The sequence below is a fragment of the Choloepus didactylus genome, chromosome 9 (genome assembly GCF_015220235.1).
Source record: "Choloepus didactylus isolate mChoDid1 chromosome 9, mChoDid1.pri, whole genome shotgun sequence".
In the NCBI taxonomy this organism is placed as follows: domain Eukaryota; kingdom Metazoa; phylum Chordata; class Mammalia; order Pilosa; family Megalonychidae; genus Choloepus; species Choloepus didactylus.
Window position 1 is genome coordinate 115,414,100 of NC_051315.1, and position 18,653 is coordinate 115,432,752.

Below are 18,653 nucleotides of genomic sequence, written 5' to 3' on the forward strand. Positions count from 1 at the left end.
CACACCCTTACCCCAGGTGGCGTATGAGTCACTGGAAGGTGGAGTTAGCACCGGGTCCTCTGAGGATATAAAATGCACTCCCTGAAAATACAGTTCTTCAATCTTATATTTATGCTAGCTGTGCCCTGGTTTGCTTTGCCTCTTTTTCCTAACTGGGAGAAAGGGTATTTGAAACATTGATTTGCGGAGCTACATCACTCAAGTGACTTCATGGCATAACATATTTCTTTTAACACATTGAAAACAAACAAACAAACAAAAAAAAACAGGTCCTGAAATACCACAACTCATGCTTTTAAAATGAAGCCACAGGCTTTGGTCCTGGTGCCTGCACATGGCAGCGAACAATGTTGGGGAGAAGAGCTTCTGGCTCCTGGGCTGGAAATCTCTGGTCAAGGCGTGGTACCCTGTGCTTCCTCTGTAACTTAAGTAGGAAAGTGGTAGATCCTAAGTTTGTCCTTGTGTCCTCAGCCACCTTGACCTTGCTCTTCAGGCACTGGGTGGGAAACAAGAGAACTAGGGCTTGAGGGAGGCTAAATCCCCCTCTGAAATTTACGTCCCCAAAGACTTCCTGACCTCAAAGGACAGTGAGAAAACAAGGTAGTGGGAGATGTTCGTTTGTGGCCATTTTTGCAACCACTTGGTCGACTTTGCACGGGGACCAGGAAGTCCAAGGCCTACCGCTGTAACCGGAAGATGGACGACTGAATTGCACTTTCTGGCAGTCGCGCCTAATTTGCCTGTCGCTTCTCACTCCCTGCGGGAAAATGCTGAGGCCCCCGCGGGATGGCAGCGCCCCTGGAGGGAGATGTAGTGACCCTGAGGAGGGAAAACCAAGGTCAACCGGCAGGAAGGGCCCTTTGCTGCGCTCCTGCTGAGGCCTAGAGCAGGTGCAGGTGATGTTAGACGTGAAATCCTCCTCCCAGTTCTCAGTGCCTTGCTCCCTTCGGGTCTAAAGGCCCAGAACCGTCAGGTCCCAACTTCCCAGTCTAATTGCTTTATCTAAGGGAAGCGAGAGAAAAAGGAGGAGAGATGGCTAAGCCATCTCCTCATCTTTCTCAATGCTGAAAGTAAAAAAAGAAGCACATTTCCTCCTCACCCTGTCTAGAATAGTTCCCCAGTAGCCAAATCACAAGGACAGGGAAGAGGGACACTGAGGATGACTCAGGACTCCTGAGCAAAGTTGAAGGAGTTCTGGCAACTGGGGAGGCGTTGCATCAGGGAGAATTTGGAAAGATCTTGAGGACTCTCTTTAGGGGCTCGCTGTACTTTCAGGGAACTGGTCTTGCAAGAAGTGGGCAATGGCAGAGGTAGGGAGCTGGGACCGGAAAGGTAGGGGGAAATCCGACCTCACCTTTGGCTCAAGAGTGAGCGGGAAGTCATTCCGTGACCAGCAGGCTCTAGCGGTATAGACACGCGCAGGTCCACACGTGCTCCGCGGGTCCCCATTAGGTGGCCAACGTGCGCCAGCCCGGAAGGAGTCGGGTCGTGGCCTTTGGTTGAGAAGCGCAGGTTAGAACAACTGTACTCCTCGGCCCGGTTCCGAGCGGGCTGGGGGGAAGGAGGGCTGGGCGCCCGGGGCCGCCCGAGGCCATCCGAGCCTGCTGGCAGGAAATGAAGGGGTGGGTGTGCCTTGCGCAAGGTGGTGGCGGATACCTGGGCGCCCGCGGCGTGGGCGGGCGCTAGGACCCAAGCGGCGCACCTGTTGGCTGGCGCCCCGAGCCCCTCCCCGCGTCCCGGGTGCGGGACCCGGCGAGTGTGAGGGCGGGAGTGACGGCTTCAGCTGAGAGCACCGGCCGGGCGCGGCGGAGCGCGGCCCCGGGCTCACCATGGCCGAGCTGCTGCGGAGCCTGCAGGATTCTCAGCTCGTCGCTCGCTTCCAGCGCCGCTGCGGACTCTTCCCGGCGCCGGATGAGGGCCCCCGGGAGAACGGCGCGGGCTCCGCGGAGGGCGCGGCGCGGACCCCCGGGGCCGGGAATCTCCCCGCGGTCAACTCCAAGGGCGGCGGGGCACCGGCCAATGGGCTGCAGAGAGCTGCGGCCCCGCAGGTACGCTCGGGCCTGGTGTTAGCCGAGGTGGGGGTAAGGTGGTGAAGATAGGGGACAATCTGCGGACGTGACTGTTCCGGCGACTCCGCGATGCGGAGGCGGGCGTGCGCCGAGCAAGCCCGGCCGGGAGAGCGCCATCCTCGGCTACGATGCGGCTCCCGCCGCTGTGGGGGACCCGGGACCGCCGGGGACCAGGTGCCATCCTCTCTAACGCTGCCAGGTGACAAAACAGGTCTATTTAGACTTTAAATGCACCCACAGTCTTTAAATGCAATCTATTGAGCGACTTTCTACTTGAATAAGTAGATAAGTAGTTAAATTTATGTTCATGTGCATTTCCCCGAATTTGTAGGCGTTGCGTAATTGAAAAGAGGAGAGGGGGGTGCCCTTGGCACTTTCCGCAGAGGCTTTTCTGGGGAGAAATTCTGAGCACTCCCCTAGGATTCAATGAGTTTTCACTCCGTCCCCCTCTTTTCCCTGATGCGCACAAATGGGGGTGCGGGAGTGCTGAGCGTGCCCTCCACCGTCCTGCACCACCAGTCCTAAGGACAGAACATCGGGTTTCAATATTGCTCCTAGAGAGATGTACACACTCCCTGAGCCACCCCCAGTGATGGTGTCCTAACAGCACCTTCCTCTCCCACAGAGTCTCGGGGTCCCTCCTGCTGGTGGGTCTTTGATTAGTTGGCATCAGTGACTTGGAACAGGTGCTGTCGGGAGGGATGCTCACCAGGCTGCCCGCTGGGCATTTAGGTTGTGGTTACACAACCCACTGCGGCTGCTTTGGGGAAGCCGGCGTGTGTCGTGTCGCAGTGCACAGGAACTCGGATGGTGGGGGGAATGGGGGGGGACAGGCTGCAGATTATTACAACGTGCTGAAGCTGCCAGATAGGAGGAAGATGGGGGCGGGGGTAGTTTCCTGCAGCTGCAGAGACCCTGGCGCCTGCAGAAGCTTCCCTTTGCCTGGGAAAGGTAAAAAGTGTCCGAAAATTAGGACAGAGCAACATATTAACAATCCCACCTTTTTTTTTTTTTTTTTAATCAGCCACATTTTGTTTTTCCTAGAGGGTTTTGGTGACAAGAAAGTGGTATTTATTTGTGTACTTGGGTGTGTAGATTTCTAGATTTAGTAGCCAGGGAATTTGGAAGAACCTGACTTCAGTGTGGAATGGAATATTGTGGTACTTGAAGAATACAGTTTGTTTGGAGGGTGGGGTGGGGTGGGTTGTGTGTTCTACTCCAGAGAAAACTGCTTCTAAAATCTATTTTTTTCCTCCTTTTATTGTTCCTCCTTTATTCCATGTGACATTCTAGTAACTTTTAGATGAGCTTTGAGCCCTCCCCACTTTCCTCTTGCCTTGTCTTAGAATGGGGTGCTGGGCATTGGGGGGAAAGAAGCAGTCACATGTCTGAAATGTGTCATGACATTTTCTGTGCACACACAACAGGGAGGTGCATAGTCTGCTTTCTCTGCCTTCTCCTCAAGCTTCTACCCTGTTTGTCTAACCCAGGAAGCTGAAGAAGAGGGACTTTTGCCATGGATGCTTTTCAGACTGTTTTAAACATTATCCTTGGTCATATAACTTTAAATTCTGCAAAAGGATCCCCTTCCCCTTTAAAGTCCAGGTAGGCCGATTTCTTACCTGAGGTCTTTTTTTCCACTTGAGGAGCCCGGCTTTCAGTGAGCCAAATCACATGGGTTCTCCCATAACCTTCAACACAGTACCTCACTCACAGTGGTTCATGAAAAAGTAAGAGAGCTAAAAATTCAAGATACGTCACGGAATTGGACTCTGAGGGAAAAAAGACTTGAGGACATTAAATGAGAAGTTAATTAATGTTTTCAAAGATGGATTGGTTAACATTTTCACATGTTTAGGAAGATTAACATTTTACAAATACACTTGGAGTTCCCAAAAGTAAATGATTGCATACCCAACTTTAGAGGACTTTTAGGGGACAGTTGAGAAAACTTCCCCTAACACTTCCCTTGGGCCTTTGCCAAGGCTGTGTCCTGCAGGAGCTGCCTGACTTCTCTCCCTAGGTAACCCCCTCATCCTTCAGCTCTGGATTCAAAGGTCAGTTCCTCAAGAGACACCTTTGCTGACCTCCAAGGCTACTTCCTCTTTTATGGGCTCTCTTTGTGTGCTGTGTTTGTTCATTACAGCATTTATGATATTTTGTAAATATACTTTTGTATGGATTTCTGATGATTGCCAGGCTCCTCCAGTAGACAGTAAGCTGCCCTTTGAACAATAAAGGAGAAGTTGTTTACTACATTTGAGTGATTTTATATCTCAGTTAATCTAATTTTTCTCACTGCTCACATTTTATATTTTTATTTTAATCCTTAAAACAGGACAAGTGCAAGCATGATTAAGTGCTTCCACTACAGAGTTTCATCATATCACACATTGCTAGCTTCGAGGTTAACTAAGTCTTTTACAAACCAGGGCTGGGCTTGGCTCCATTGAATAAATGCAGCTTAGACTGAGCCTTAGAAATTACCTGGTAGTTACGAATTTCAGACAGAAGGTGCAAGTCCTGAAAGGTTTAAGTAATTTGCAGAGGACTTTCCAGGTATCCTTGCAGTCAGGGAAAGCCAGATCTTTTTTTTTTTTTTTTAAATCCAGTTTTATGGAGGTATATTCGCATACCATACAACCATCCATGGTGTACAATCAGCTGTTCACAGTACCATCATTTGGTTGTGCATTCATCACCCCAATCTATTTTTGAACATTTTCCTTACACCAAAAAGAATCGGAATAAGAATAAAAAATAAAAATAAAAAAGAACACCCAAATCATCACCCCCCCAATCCCACCCTATTTTTCATTTAGTTTTTATCCCCATTTTTCTACTTACCCATCCATATACTGGATAAAGGGAGTGAGATCCACAGGGTTTTCATAATCACACTGTCACCCCTTGTAAACATTGTTGTACAATCATCTTCAAGAGTCAAGGCTACTGGGTAGGAGTTTGGTAGTTTCAGGTATTTACTTCTAGCTATTCCAATACATTAAAACCTAAAAAGTGTTTATAATCTATATAGTGTGTAAAAATGTCCACCAGAGTGACCTCTTGATTCCATTTGAAATCTCTCAGCCACTGAAGCTTTATTTTGTTTCATTTCGCATCCCCCTTTCGGTCAAGAACATGTTCTCAATCCCACGATGCTGGGTCTGAATTTATCACCGGGAGTCATATCCTGCGTTGCCAGGGAGATTTACACCCCTGGGAGTTGGGTCCCACGTAGGGGGGAGGACAGTGAGTTCACCTGCCAAGGTGGCTTAGTTAGAGAGAAAGCCAGATCTTTTTGACCCTCGTGTCTAAATTTCTTTCTGCTGTGCAGCTTCCAGGGAAAGATTCCAAGGTCCCAGTTTATTTGGCTCATGGAGAAAGTGTGAGGAATTTGGACTTGGTTGGGGTGCAAGATAGAGATTGGGTGGAAAGAGGAGATACTGCTTTTGCTTTGCCAGGGTACCCCTAGGAGGACATTCTTGGCAGTCACCTCGGGAGTTATTGTCCTGAGTGGAAGGCTGGGTTCTGGGACTGGGCTAGTCAGGATTGTGTGTGTTTGTGCTGGGGTAATGCCAGCCTTGGATACAATGGTATTTTGATTTCTTTGGTCTTTGCTTACTCAGTACTGTGCAGTGCCCTTCCCTATGGCTGTATTAGACTGGACACAATCTTTCCAAGTTGCACTGTGCTCAATAAGTGTTTTTTGATTGCTGTTTGCTTAGACGTATTTCTAAAGTTGGGTTGGAGAGGGGATCAAACATAGGGCAATTTTAGAAGTTGTTGCACTCCTAGCTCACATCTTGAGACATTTGTGCCCTCAAAATCTGTTAATCTACAAAATCCCATCACTGATTTTGTTGGTTCGATGAAGTGCAAAGAGCACATCCTGGGAATCAGGAGACCTGGATCCAAGGCCTGGCTCTGCCTTGCTAGCATGTTGGACTTCTCTGGGCTTTAGTTTTCCCATCTGTAAAATGAGCAGATAGGAGAGAGCCATTATTTTCCAAACGTAGCTGCACATTATAGTCACCTAAAGGAGCCCTAAAAACAAGAACAACATTCCAGGATCCCAGTCTGAAGGGGACCCAGGGAATCTGGCATGTGGACATGGGAAGTGCTGAATTCTCTTTCCTTGGGATCTACCACTCCTTAGTGTGTTCACTGTGAGGTGCAGTGATGGTTTGAGGTGGTGGTAATGCCAGCTCTGATTGATATTTTGGCCTGATTACAACTAAACAACAGATTAAACTTCAAGTTTTGATCATCTTTTGATGGATGTTCAAGTCCGAAATGGCAAAATGAGTCAAAGGTAGATTTGGTCATTAAATTGATGCTGATCATACCATTGCCCAAAGGTAATAACCCAGTGTCACAGCCCGAGGGGGCTTTACCAGTCAAAAGACCAAAGAGAACGTCCAGCATTTGCTGAAACATGAACTTTATTTGGGGCTTACTCACAGGGAGGCAGAATTCAAACAGCTTTTCTCTCGCCGGGCAGGTACCACTTTCATGGGGAAAACCGGCCACGTGATTCAGAGAACAGCAAGCCCTTTTATAAGGGTTTTAGACAAAGACATTACTAAGGGTGGGGGAGCATAGATGCAGGAACAGGTCACTCTGACCTGAGGGGTGGTGCAGGAATGACTAGAATAACACTTGAACAACCACACTTTGCTCTTTTTGTGAGACTAAGAGCCTCTCACTTCCTGCTTGCTTCCCATAAAGTTACATTTTAAGATCAGTTTACCCTTTTTCTCCTTACTGGCTTACAAAGACAGTAGGTTAAACATTTAGCTGCCTGGGTCACGCAGACTGCTGTGCACCAAAGATTCAGGCCTGTTTTGCTCAGGCCACAGTTTGCCACACCCAGTAAATGTTCAACTTGATTTTTAATGATGGTATATGGCTCCATACATGGATATATTGTAATTTAGTTGGTTTGTTGCTGGGTCTTTAGGCTATTTCCATTTTTGGCATTAAAAACAATAATATTTTGAACAAGTCGCTTTCTTTACGTCCTTGATTACTTTCTTTATTTGAATTTCCTGAGTTGCTTAATGGGTATAGAGTTTCTGCTTGGGGTGATGAAAAAGTTTCTGTAATAAATGGTGGTGATGGTAGCACAATCTTGGGAATGTAATTAATACCACTGAAAGGTACACCTGAAAGTGTTTAAAATGGGAAATTTTGAGTTGTGTATATGCTATCACAATAAAGAGTTATTAAAAAAATTTCTGGACTGCATTGCTGGATGAGAGATATGCATATATTATGGCTTTTACTATGTTGCCAAATTGCGCCACAGAAAACTGCATTAGGGTAAGCAACTAGAAGTGCAGGTTTTCCCACATCCTCATCCATGCTAGGTATTAACACTCTCTTTAATCTTTGGAGAATATAGGCCACTTCTGCTACTATCTTTCTTTATGTTCATCATTTTCATCCAACATTTATTCATCAGTGACTATGTTTCTGGGACAGTCCTTGGCCTAAGAGAGACAAAGATAAATGAGATTTAGTTTACCCCAAAAAAGCTACAAATAAAATGGTTCAGTGTAAAAAAGAAACAAAAAAAAAACACTAGAATGAAAGGATGAATAAGTGGCTGGTTAAACAATAGCAGGAGCATGAAGTCTTGAGTTGGGTCTTAAAGCATCCAATAGACAAGAATAGGAGAAATTTTTCCCTTTACCTGGAGTTCTTGTGCTACAACCGAAAGACACATGCCATTTTTGGTAAACGGTGAAAAGTTTTACTTGCATATCAGTCAGAGATCAGGAGGAATAAATGTCCTATTCAAAAAAGATAATTGAAGGGAGTTTTTAAAAGATGGCACCATTTGCAAAGGTGTAGGCAGGGACGAGAAAAACCAGCATGGGAGGGTGAAGCACCTTGGGGAAACAACCTAGGCCTCGAAAAGCAAAGGGAGAGAATAGGGTTCTGGTAACCCAGGAGCTAGTGAAAGCGAAGTCATTAGACCAGCGCCCCTGACAGGAGCTGTGGCCTTTGGTAAAGAAACACAGCCACAGCCAGGCAGGAGGTAGTAGGGGAAATATATTTTAAACTCATTCTCCATATGCCTTCTGTGGGGGCCCAGGGTCCGGGCCTCCCCCCTCCTAGTGATTTCACATAGTGCCTCCTTGATGGGGACAGATGTTAAAAGTCATCAGACCTCCCCAGGGGAGAAAAAAATGCACGGTTAAAGCATTGAAACTCCCCTCCCCTCATCACTGTTGATAACAGTCTCCACACCCTTGTGTCCCAAGACTGTCAAAACTCTGTTCTCACACCCTCCCTGCCCTAACACTTATAAACCACCCCCTGGCACCCCGTGCTTTTGCAGAGCGAGCACTAACTTCTGTCTTTCCCAGCCCACTGCCACTGTGGAACAAATCATCTTCTATAAGTCAGTCCTGTTAAATTCATGTCTAACTCCATGCCTGGCATGTTCTTGGTCCTAGGGTTAAGCTGGGTTGTGACACCTTCTTATATCTTGCCAGTGCCTCTGTTATGGGTGAACTGTGTCCCCCCAAAAGATATGTTGAAGTTTTAAGCCCCAATACCCGTGAGTGTGATCTCATTTGGAAATAAGGTCATTGCAGTTGGAACTAATTGAGATGAGGTCATACTGGAGTAGGGTGGGCCCTTAATCCTCTATGACCTGTGTCTTGATAAGAAGTGGACAGGAGACACGGATACATGACGGGGAAAAGATCATGTGACAACAGGAGCAGAGAGTGGAGTGATGTACTACATGTCAAGGAGTGCCAGGGATCGCCAGTAAACACCAGAAGCTGGAAGAGGCAAGGAAAGATTCTCCCCTACAGGATTCAGAAGGAGCGGAGCTCTGCCAGCACCTTAATTTTGGACATCTGGCCTCCAGAACTGTGAGACAATAAGTTTCTGTTGTATAAGCCACCTAGTTTGTAGTACTTTGTTATGGCAGCCCTAGGACACTGAAACAGTCTCCCACTGGCTACTTCAATCAGAAGCCAGAGAGCTTGGGAGCCTGCGGTCCAGAGGTCAGCCTCCCTGGAGGAAGGTGGAGAATGCACCCGGAGGGACAAATGGAGAATTTCCAGCACCGGTTGCATAAAGAAATTGGGGAGTTAATAGTGGCTGGAGTTTTGGGCTGGGGCCAGAGTTTTAGGCTGAAGCTCTCATGTGGCCACTGCAGAATCTGGACTTCATCCTGCAGATCGGGGGATGGCAAACCAGTTTAATTCTGCATGCCCAACTGGAATTGGCGACTTGGAGCACTGCATAAAGAATGGTTCTCAGAGCTGTCTCCACACTTTGTGGGGAAGAGTGTGATTGCTTGACAATGCCTGGGTGGACTACTGAGGGAGCCCGCTGCTGAAGCATTTTAGGGAATGATGATGTCGTATTCAAATGGCAACAAACAGTAACATAAAAGCAAACCTTAATGTTTGTTTCAGGTTTTTCTGTTTTGTAGGGTGGATCCTGACACTTTGAGTGTCTTCCTCACCCACAGCTGCCTTAGAGGAAAGAGACCACAAATGGTTTCTTAACACATAGACTGCCATGCTTTGTGTCATGGGACCTTATAATGAAGGCTACAGCTGGTTGGATCAGGGATCAGCACTTGAGTCAAAGGCAGCTCAGCATCCTCTGGAGTGGTCTGGCCGGAGAACTTTGTCCAGTCGGATACTGCGTATTGGAAAGTGACCAACAGCCGATGAGTTTGTTCCCATCCGGAGCCTGACTGCCAGACTCAGAGTAGGGATCTAAGTGGTGGAGTGGTGATGAACTTCAGAGAGAAAAAGGGGGTCATGCACAGAAGCCTTGAGAGAAAGAAAGCAACAGGGAAGCAGCAGGCTGAGGTGGAGAGGAGCAGACAGTCCACAGCCACGGGAAAAGCAGAAGGAGAATTCTGAGAGGAGAAAGAAGCTGGGTCTTGATATGGTGGATTGCACTTGTGAGGGAGAGCCACCCGGTGGGGGCGGGGAGGTTGTCTTTGGGATTAGGACGGCTCAGGGGACCATTTCTCATCCCTGAGGACTAGTTGTGAAGCCGCTGGTGCTGTTTCTTTACTTCTGAATTAATCATACAGCGAACCCCGTGTGCTGGAGGGAACCCACATGGTCTCCCCTTGCAATTAGAATGCGCTAGTTCTACTGCATCAAAGAACTTGCTCAAAATTGCAGTTAGATGATTATTTCTATCATTTTTCTTTAGTTGAAAATGGAGAGGGAGGGAAAATAGGAAGCGGGGGCCAGAACCCTCTTGCTCCCCTGTGTATCCCCACGTGCCTGGAACCGGGCGAGTACTTAGTACCTCTTGCTGAACGAAGCATGAGGACTGCTAAACTCTCCTTTCCCTCCTTGGCAGAACTGTGATTGTCTGTTTGTTTCCTCTTACAGCCGGGGAAATTTTATCCTCAAAGGCTTTACCTGGCTGTATCTTCATTTAGCTTGATGTTTTTTTCCCAGTGTTGGCACCTCCCTTTTTATCCAGGAAACTGATGAAGGGCCTTGATTAATGAATAACTTTTTTATTGGTTTGCTTTCTTTTGTTGGACACCATGAAGGGAATTTTGCTCTCTCTCTGATGGGGAAACCACTGCGAACTGAAAAAGTGTGATTCAGTTGCTATGTTTAGGAATGCTGTTGACAGCAAGCCTTGTCTCATTTTCACTGTCTTATATTTAATATGTCAAGACTTCTAAATGTTAAAAAAGCATTTTTACTTCTGTCATTACAGTTTTTGTTAATGGTGAATTCTCTGTTGCCCTGATAAGAATTATGACTTGATCGTAGGCATACTTGCATTTTATCTAGCACATGATTTCCATGCAAGAAAATACCTTCATAGTTTCCAGGCAACAAATGTAGAGTGCTCCTGTCTGTTGTAGGAATCTATGAAAATGCTAAAATTTGGGACATCCACTGGCCTTTATTATCCTACTCGCTGCCAGTGAAATGTTATCCACATATTAAGAAAATGAAAAATCCAGTCCAGACGGTTAGGCACATTTTCCTCTTCTCACTCTTGCTTCAAACACTATGGATTAATTACCAAAGTGTTTCAGAAACAAATTAAAAATCCTTAGGCGTGGGCCGAGGTGGTGGAAAGGGCAGAGGTTAACCAGCTAAAATTGTGAGGGTGGGGCTTGGGAATCTTGGGAAAGGGAATGTTTGGTTTTCTTGAATTATTTTGAATATTACCCAAAGAAAACAGCTCACTGGCAGTTTTAAAGCTCTTTGTTTGATTAAAAAGAAAAAAGAAACACCAAGCCCACGTTACTTTTGTTAGCGCTGTTTATTTGGAAGCCAAGCCTGGCAGGGAGAAATGGGGTGTTGAGGAAAGGGGTTTTTTCTGTCCCTTCTCTGTCATCTCCAGGCATGTTTTGATTTCTTCAATTGGCAAAAACTTCATTTCTTTGGAGTTCTATGGGAAACAGCCCATCAAGGCAGGAGTTCTGTGGGTTGGAGGAAAAGGGAATGACAGTAAATAAGAAGGCCCCTGGGGGGAAAATGTTGGGAAGCCAGGTCTTAATCAGTGCAGAAAGAACTTTGATAAACATATTTTGTAGTTAAAAAAGAAAAGCCATCCCCTCTCAAAAGGTGACTTAAAAGGTGACGGTGAAGTAGAGCATCAAAGATTTTTTAAAAAGCATGACAAGTGAAAGGAGGCTCTGTTAGAAATTGGTTGTTTTCTTCCCCTTTCTGAATTTTAGATCTTTCGATGATTTTTAGCTAGAAAGATGTTAATGTTTTGAAATTAATTTTCATAATTTTCAGTTATCAAAGTAATACATGCTTATGTCAGAAATACTGGAGACACAAAAAAAAGTATAAAGTAGAAAACAAAAATCATGTCATAATTTTGCAATCCAGAGGTCAAAACAAACATTTTAGAGTATTGCTTCCCCTTTTTTTTAATGCACATATAAAGTTTTCAACATATGTGTACATGTAATATTGGATTTTGCTTTTTTTCACTTGTCATGTGCATTTTCCCACATCACTGAAAACTCTTTAATTATATGGTTTTAATAGTTGCATAACAGTTTATCATATGTGTCACAACCCAACTTAGCCCTAGGACCGAGAACACGCCGGGCACAGAGTTAGACATGAGTTGAGTAGGACTGACTTACAGGAGATGCTTTGTCCCACTGTGACGACAGCTGGGAAAGATGGAAGTTAGCACTCTGCAAAAGCAGGGGGTGCCAGGGTGTGGTTTATAAGGGTTAAGACAAGGAGGGTATGAGAACAAAGTTGTGTCAGGGTCTTGTGACACAAGGGTGTAGAGATTGTTATCTACAGTGATCAGGGGAGGGGAGTTTCAATGCTTTGTTAACAATACATTTTTTTATCCTCCCCTGGGGAGGTCTGATGACTTTCAACATCTGTCCCCATCTAGTAGGCACTTTGTGAAATCACTGTGGAGGGGAGGGGCCCAGGCCCTGGTTCCCCACAACCCACCCCCACGCAGCACACTATATTGACCATAGGACAGACATTGCAAACATGAACAACGGTACAATAGAACTACCGCCCCACAGAGGTAACAATTTCATGAGAGATGCCACTATGGCCAAGAAAGGGAATTAGACAAGGGGTTTGCTGATAATTGCTGATTCACAGGGGTCACAGTCCAAGAAAGGCTGGAAGCCCCTAGAGGTGGCAAGTCCATGCAAACCCAACATTGGGTTCAGTTGTGGACATGAGTTACTGCTGAGGCCCACTGCTGGAAGGCGTTTGCCAGGCGAAAAGAAAGATGTTGATGGGGAACAATAAGGGGTAATTTCTGCTGATTTAACAATATACATGCTAGAGTTCCACTGGTTGATTACAAGGCACCACGCAGAAGAAACATTGTCAGATTTTAAATACCAGATATTCTCCTCTTGCAAATTTTGAGAGCCCTCTACTGTTATATCAGTTGTTAATCTGGTCATAAAAAGGGTCCACATAGGCATGTATAAGGTTCCCGTGGGAATAGGAGGCCCCAGATTGGTAAAGATTTTAACCGGCATTTAGGTCTTATTATGATATTTTGGGTAACTCCTATTCCCCAGGGATTTAGGATTTCTAACGAATGCAGCTGCATAGGCCAGCACCAAGGCCAGCTGACCTCGTTTCCCCCTTTTTGTATGGTCTGAGGCATGGGCAACAACAAATTATTACTATTTCCCCACTTCGGCCGTAAAGCAGCTTGGCCCTCTTTAACTTGGATGCTCCGTGCTTGCACTGGTCCTGCTGGTAGCATTTTAGTAGGAGCTGGGGCTGCAGCTGTAGGTGTGGGGTTCAGGTGGGTTAAGGCCTGACAAAACCTTTTTGTTGTAAAGAATTTATAGTCCATAGCCCATGCTTGGGTCATTTGTTCTGTGAAAGGGGTCCTCAGATCACTGTCTATTTGTGTGGGTACGACATACAGAGTGCACACTCTTTCCAAACAGCTGATGGTGGCCTGCTTGTTCGCCTTCCCCACCGGAAAGGCTACCAAAAGTCCTGTTGCTGGGTCTGCAGCAATAAAAACATACCTCAGGAACAGAAGGGGACTGATGTAGATCACGTGTCCCATTAGGTGTGGTAGCCTACATAGTCAACACAGGGAGCACGAAGGGTACTCTTTAGTGATATCCACTAGCTGCTGGTAACAGTTACCTTTTGTCATTGGTGGGTGTCCCAGATATCTTTCTACAATTCTCGTTATTTCAACAGCTACCTCAGGTGCAGCAACTTCAGTGGTTATATGTACAGAGAGAGCAATGGTCTGAGAATCTCATGCATTTCTGCATACAGAGGGCTGGTATTGAAAATGCTGCGCTGTAGCAAGTAGGTTCTCCACCTGGCCAGTGTGTTCAGCTGGGCACTGCCAGAGCGTAGCTTAGAAGCTGTGTCAGTAATCCACCCCTGAATAGGGATGACCATTTTTAAGTTGACTGGGCATCTTTGCGTTATTCCCTCCACTTGCAATAAGGCGTTACAGATACAGCACACAATTGCTTTTATAAGGGGCTGTATCTCACTTCTGCCTCTTTCCATTATAGTGACCAAAGCCCCAAGGGGCAATCGTTTAGAATGTTGCCTCTGCCATAGACCCCACCCAAAGCCAGTATCAGTGCTGGCTATATCCAATTCACAGGGCAGGTATGGATCTGTGCCCCCCAGTGCTTGGGCCTGTGCTGTTGCCCTTTTTGCCTTTTTAAAGGCAGCCTATTGGGAAGTGTTCTACTCCCAGGGATAGCCTTTCCTAATCAAGACATACAAAGGTTTTAACATTTGGGCTAGGTGAGGAACAAAGGTCTCCAAAAACCACCCCAAGAAAGCTATTAGTTGTTTTTGCATTTGTAGCCTGGGGAAACATTGCACTTTTTTTTTAAATTCATTTCTATTGAGATATATTAACATACCACACAGTCATCCACAGTGTACAATCGGTTGTTCACAGTACCATCGTATAGTTGTGCTTCATCAACACAATCAGTTTTTGAACATTTTCATTACTCTAAAAATAACTAACTACATAAAAATAAGAATAAAAATAAAAGAAAAAAAGAGCACCTAAAACATCCCATCCCACCCAATTTTTTCAATTAATTTGTGTCCCCATTTTTCTACTCATCTTGTCCATACACTGGATAAAGGGAGTGGGAGCCACAAGATTTTCACAATCACACAGGCACACCATGTAAGCTACGTAGTTATGCAGTTGCCTTTCAGAATCAAGACTATTCTGGGTTGCAGTTCGACAGTTTCAGGTATTTCCTTCTAGCTCTTCCAGTACACTAAAAACTACAAAGGGATATCTATATAGCACATAAGAATACCCTCCAGAATGACCTCTTGACTTCATTTGAAATCTCTCAGCCACTGATATTTATTTTGTTTCATTTTGCTTCCCCCTTTTCATCAAGAAGATGTTTTCAATCCCACGATGCCGGGTCCAGACTCATCCTTGGGAGCCATGCCCTGTGTTGCCAGGGAGATCCACACCCCTGGGAGTCATGTCCCATGTAGTGGGGAAGGCAGTGAGCTTACCTGCTGAGTGGGCTTAGAGAGAGAGGCCACATCTGAGCAACAAAAGAGGTTCTCTGGGGGTGACTCTTAGGCATGATTATAAGTAGGCTTAGCCTCTCCTTTGGAGTAACAAGCTTCGTAAGGGCAACCCCCAAGATCGAGGGGTTGGTCCTCAATGCTTGTGAGAATATCAGGAATTCCCCATGTGGGGAAGTTTGATATTTCCACACTTTTCCCTAGCTCCTCAGTGGGGGGTGGGGGGGTGGGGGGGTGGCTTGCAAATACATTTTTATTCTCTGCCCAAATTACTTTGGGATGTATCAGGGTTTCACACTGACCTGTACAAACCTCCCAGATCTCACTTTGTATTCTAAGTTCCATGTAATTACATGGTGGGAAACATTGCACCTTAAAGAGAGTTACTGGTTAGTAAAATAGAGTTACACGTGTGGGACTTTTCCACTTAGCCAAGTCCTGTGCCATGGGGCCAGGACCGTGGCAGATGGTTGTTAGGTTCAGAGCTGTTCAAGAATCCACACAACGCAGCGAGTCAAAGTTTAAGTATGAAGTTTAACATTTATTAGAGGAAGAAAGCAGGTGGGAGCCAGCAGAAAATAAGAAAAAAGATAATGGCTCCCGCTATCTGAGAGCAGCATTTTTTAACGAACAAAGGAACCCACGTTGGGTAGGGTGTCTGCTGTGATGATCTGTGCCTCGATTGGGTGAGTGCTTATCTAGTTTTGGGGTGATTGGCTGGTAGAATTCTGAGACAATATTCTTTTTAGGAAAGCAGCTGCTTTATCTAACTGGGGAGAGCAGGCCTTCTTGGTTGTTTATTTTATGGGCATCTCTGACCTTGCCTTACCCGCCTTTGAGGGGCCACTGGGACGGCCTTGAACAGCTTTGAACAGCCTTCATTCTTTAGTCTATGGGGCACCTGTTTTCTTGAGATAAGCTGCGGGGCCCCTGAGTTAGAAACTCCTTCTACATGTTAGTTTCTTCTTCTGGGATCTAACAATAGTCAGGCCATGTACATAGCCTTGGGGAAGCCCAGTAAAAGTGCTTTGTGGGCCTCCGCAGAAGGCAAATGCAGGCTGGCTTGATTTTCCTAGAGAGATACTCCAATAAATAAAAACAAATTAGCAAGATCCAATGCAAAATTATTTTGACACAATTGGGTACTAATTTCTTGTCATAAACCAGCAATGTTCAGGGCTGTGGCATCTAGTGTGGTGTTATCTTGTTTAAACTACACCTCCCCCGTCTTTCTGCACCCAGACTTTTCCCCATAGCTGCCTCAGGTGCTTAGGCCTTGGGGGCACAAAAAGGTGAGATAGAAAGAAAGAGGCTTATTTTGTTGAACTTGAATTTACAAGTTTTAAATCTGGGTGGTGGGATTTGGGAGTTTCTATGTCCTACTTTTTAATTTTTTTGAATACGGTTTTATAGACGTATATTCACATAGCCTACAATCATCCACAGTGTACAACCAGTTATTCACAGTACCATCATATAGTTGTGCATTCATCACCAGAATCAATTTTTGAACATTTTCCTTATTCCAAAAGAAATAAAAATAAAAGTAAAAAGAACACTTGAAACATTTCATTCCCCCATCCCACCCTATATTTCCTTTAGTTTTTGTCCCCATGTTTCTACTCATCTGTCCATACACTGGATAAAGGGAGTGTGAGCCACCAGGTTTTCACAATCACACAGTCACACCATGTAAGCTACGTAGTTATGCAATCACCTTCAATAATCAAGGCTACTGGATTGTAGTTCGAAAGTTTCAGGTATTTCCTTCTAGCTCTTCCAATACACTAAAAACTAAAGAGGGATAGCTATATGGTGCATAAGAATCTCCTCCAGAGTGACCTCAGGACTCCATTTGAAATCTCTCAGACACTGAAGCTATTTTGTTTCATTTTGCTTCCCCCTTTTGGTCAAGAAGATTTTCTTAATCCTGTGATGCTGGGTCCAGGCTCATCCCCGGAAGTCACGTCCCATGGTGCCAGGGAGATTTACAGCCCTGGGAGTCATGTCCCATGTAGGAGGGAGGGCAGTGAGTTCACCTGCCCTGTGATCTATGCCCTACTTTTAATTATTTCCAATTACTAGATTTATTTCATTTAAAGCTGTGATCCTGACAATTGGGAAAGGTCTTTGCCTTTTCCAGAGACAGCCCTCTGGTAGTCTTCTGCAGCCTTAGGGAAATTCTAGGGGTAGTTTCTTTTTAATGTCCAGGTTTGTTTACAATAATTACAGAACTAAATCTGAGCCCTGCTGCAAAGAGGGTTTTTTTAGTTTTCTTTTTTCTTTTGTGACTCCAGGAGTACTAATAAATTTATAGACATATGAGCGCGTATTTATTTTTAAGCAATTCAAATAGAGCTTTTTAAGAATTTTGTAATTTGTTATTACTATCCAGAGGTATAAGAATATACATTGCACAGGCAGACAAGACACAAGCAGAAAGTTAGTCACCAGAAACAGAAACACAAATATTTTTTAGAGGGGCAAATACAGGATTGAATATACATCATCTTATCCCATTTCTACCCTTTTTCAGAACAATTCTAATACCATGTTCTTTCCATGGAGCCATTTCTCTCCTGATTTTAAATCAATATTGAGGCCAGATTGTGTTACAGAAATAAACTTTTTTTCTCGTAGGTTCATAACGAAAATCTTTCCAATTTTTTTTTGTTTTATTCAGCCAAAAGGTTCCCATTCTTCCTCCCCATCCTCTTCCGAGGAGTCGTCTATGGGGTCCCATGCTTTGGGGTCCTATCCTAGAGGAGCTAAAATTCTCCGGACTGGAGCCCAAGGCAACTTACCACCTTTGACTCGTGCATATCTGCATTCCAGAGTCTGTAGCTGATCGTCCTCCGGGGCAAGCCATCAGGTAGAGTCCTTCATTTCAACCTGGGCAAGGCACATATCTCTGTCTGCTTTTACTTTCCTGTCCGAACGGTGTGCTATCTGTTGCAAAACACATAGCAGCTCCGCCAGAGTTTTCAGGGTGTCCCCATATTCTCGGGGCAGTCCCCATTTGTCCCGGAGGGCAGTCACCTATCCCCATGTGGATGATATGGGACAATTTGGGATTCCCCCACGGACTCTCCCTTCCTACAGAATTCTTGTCTGCTATGCTGGCGGCTCTTCACTCCTCCTGGCTGTACTCACCAATTTTTACAACCCAGCTTAGCCCTGGGACCAAGAGCACACCATGCACAGATTAGTTAGACATGAGTTTAATAGGACTGACTTAACAGGAGATGATTTGTTCCACTGCCAGAATGTGCCCGGAAAGATAGAAGTTAGTGCTCTGCAAAAGCAGAGGGTGCCAGGGGGTGTTTTACAAGGGCTAGGACAGGGAGGGTGTGAGAACAGAGCTTTGGCAGGGTCTTGTGACTCAAGGGTGTGAAGATGGTTATCTATAGTGATCAGGGGAGGGGAGTTTCAGTGCTTGGCTAACAGTACATTTTTTCCTCCCCTGGGGACATCTGATGACTTTAAACATGTGTCCTAGTCAAGTAGGTGGCTCTGTGAAATCACTATGGAGGGGAGGGGGCCTGGGCCT

General features: G+C 45.5%; 1 protein-coding gene across 1 annotated transcript in view; it reads left to right on the forward strand.

Annotated features, from left to right (window-relative positions):
* The first annotated feature begins 1,519 nt into the window (after positions 1-1,519).
* The window catches only part of SGPP2 (sphingosine-1-phosphate phosphatase 2), a 143,626-nt gene continuing 126,492 nt past the window's right edge, over positions 1,520-18,653 (forward strand). Inside the window, exon 1 of the mRNA XM_037850234.1 lies at positions 1,520-2,048. Coding sequence (XP_037706162.1) covers positions 1,830-2,048 — 219 coding nt within the window. The 5' untranslated portion in view covers positions 1,520-1,829. The remainder of the gene's footprint in view (positions 2,049-18,653) is intronic.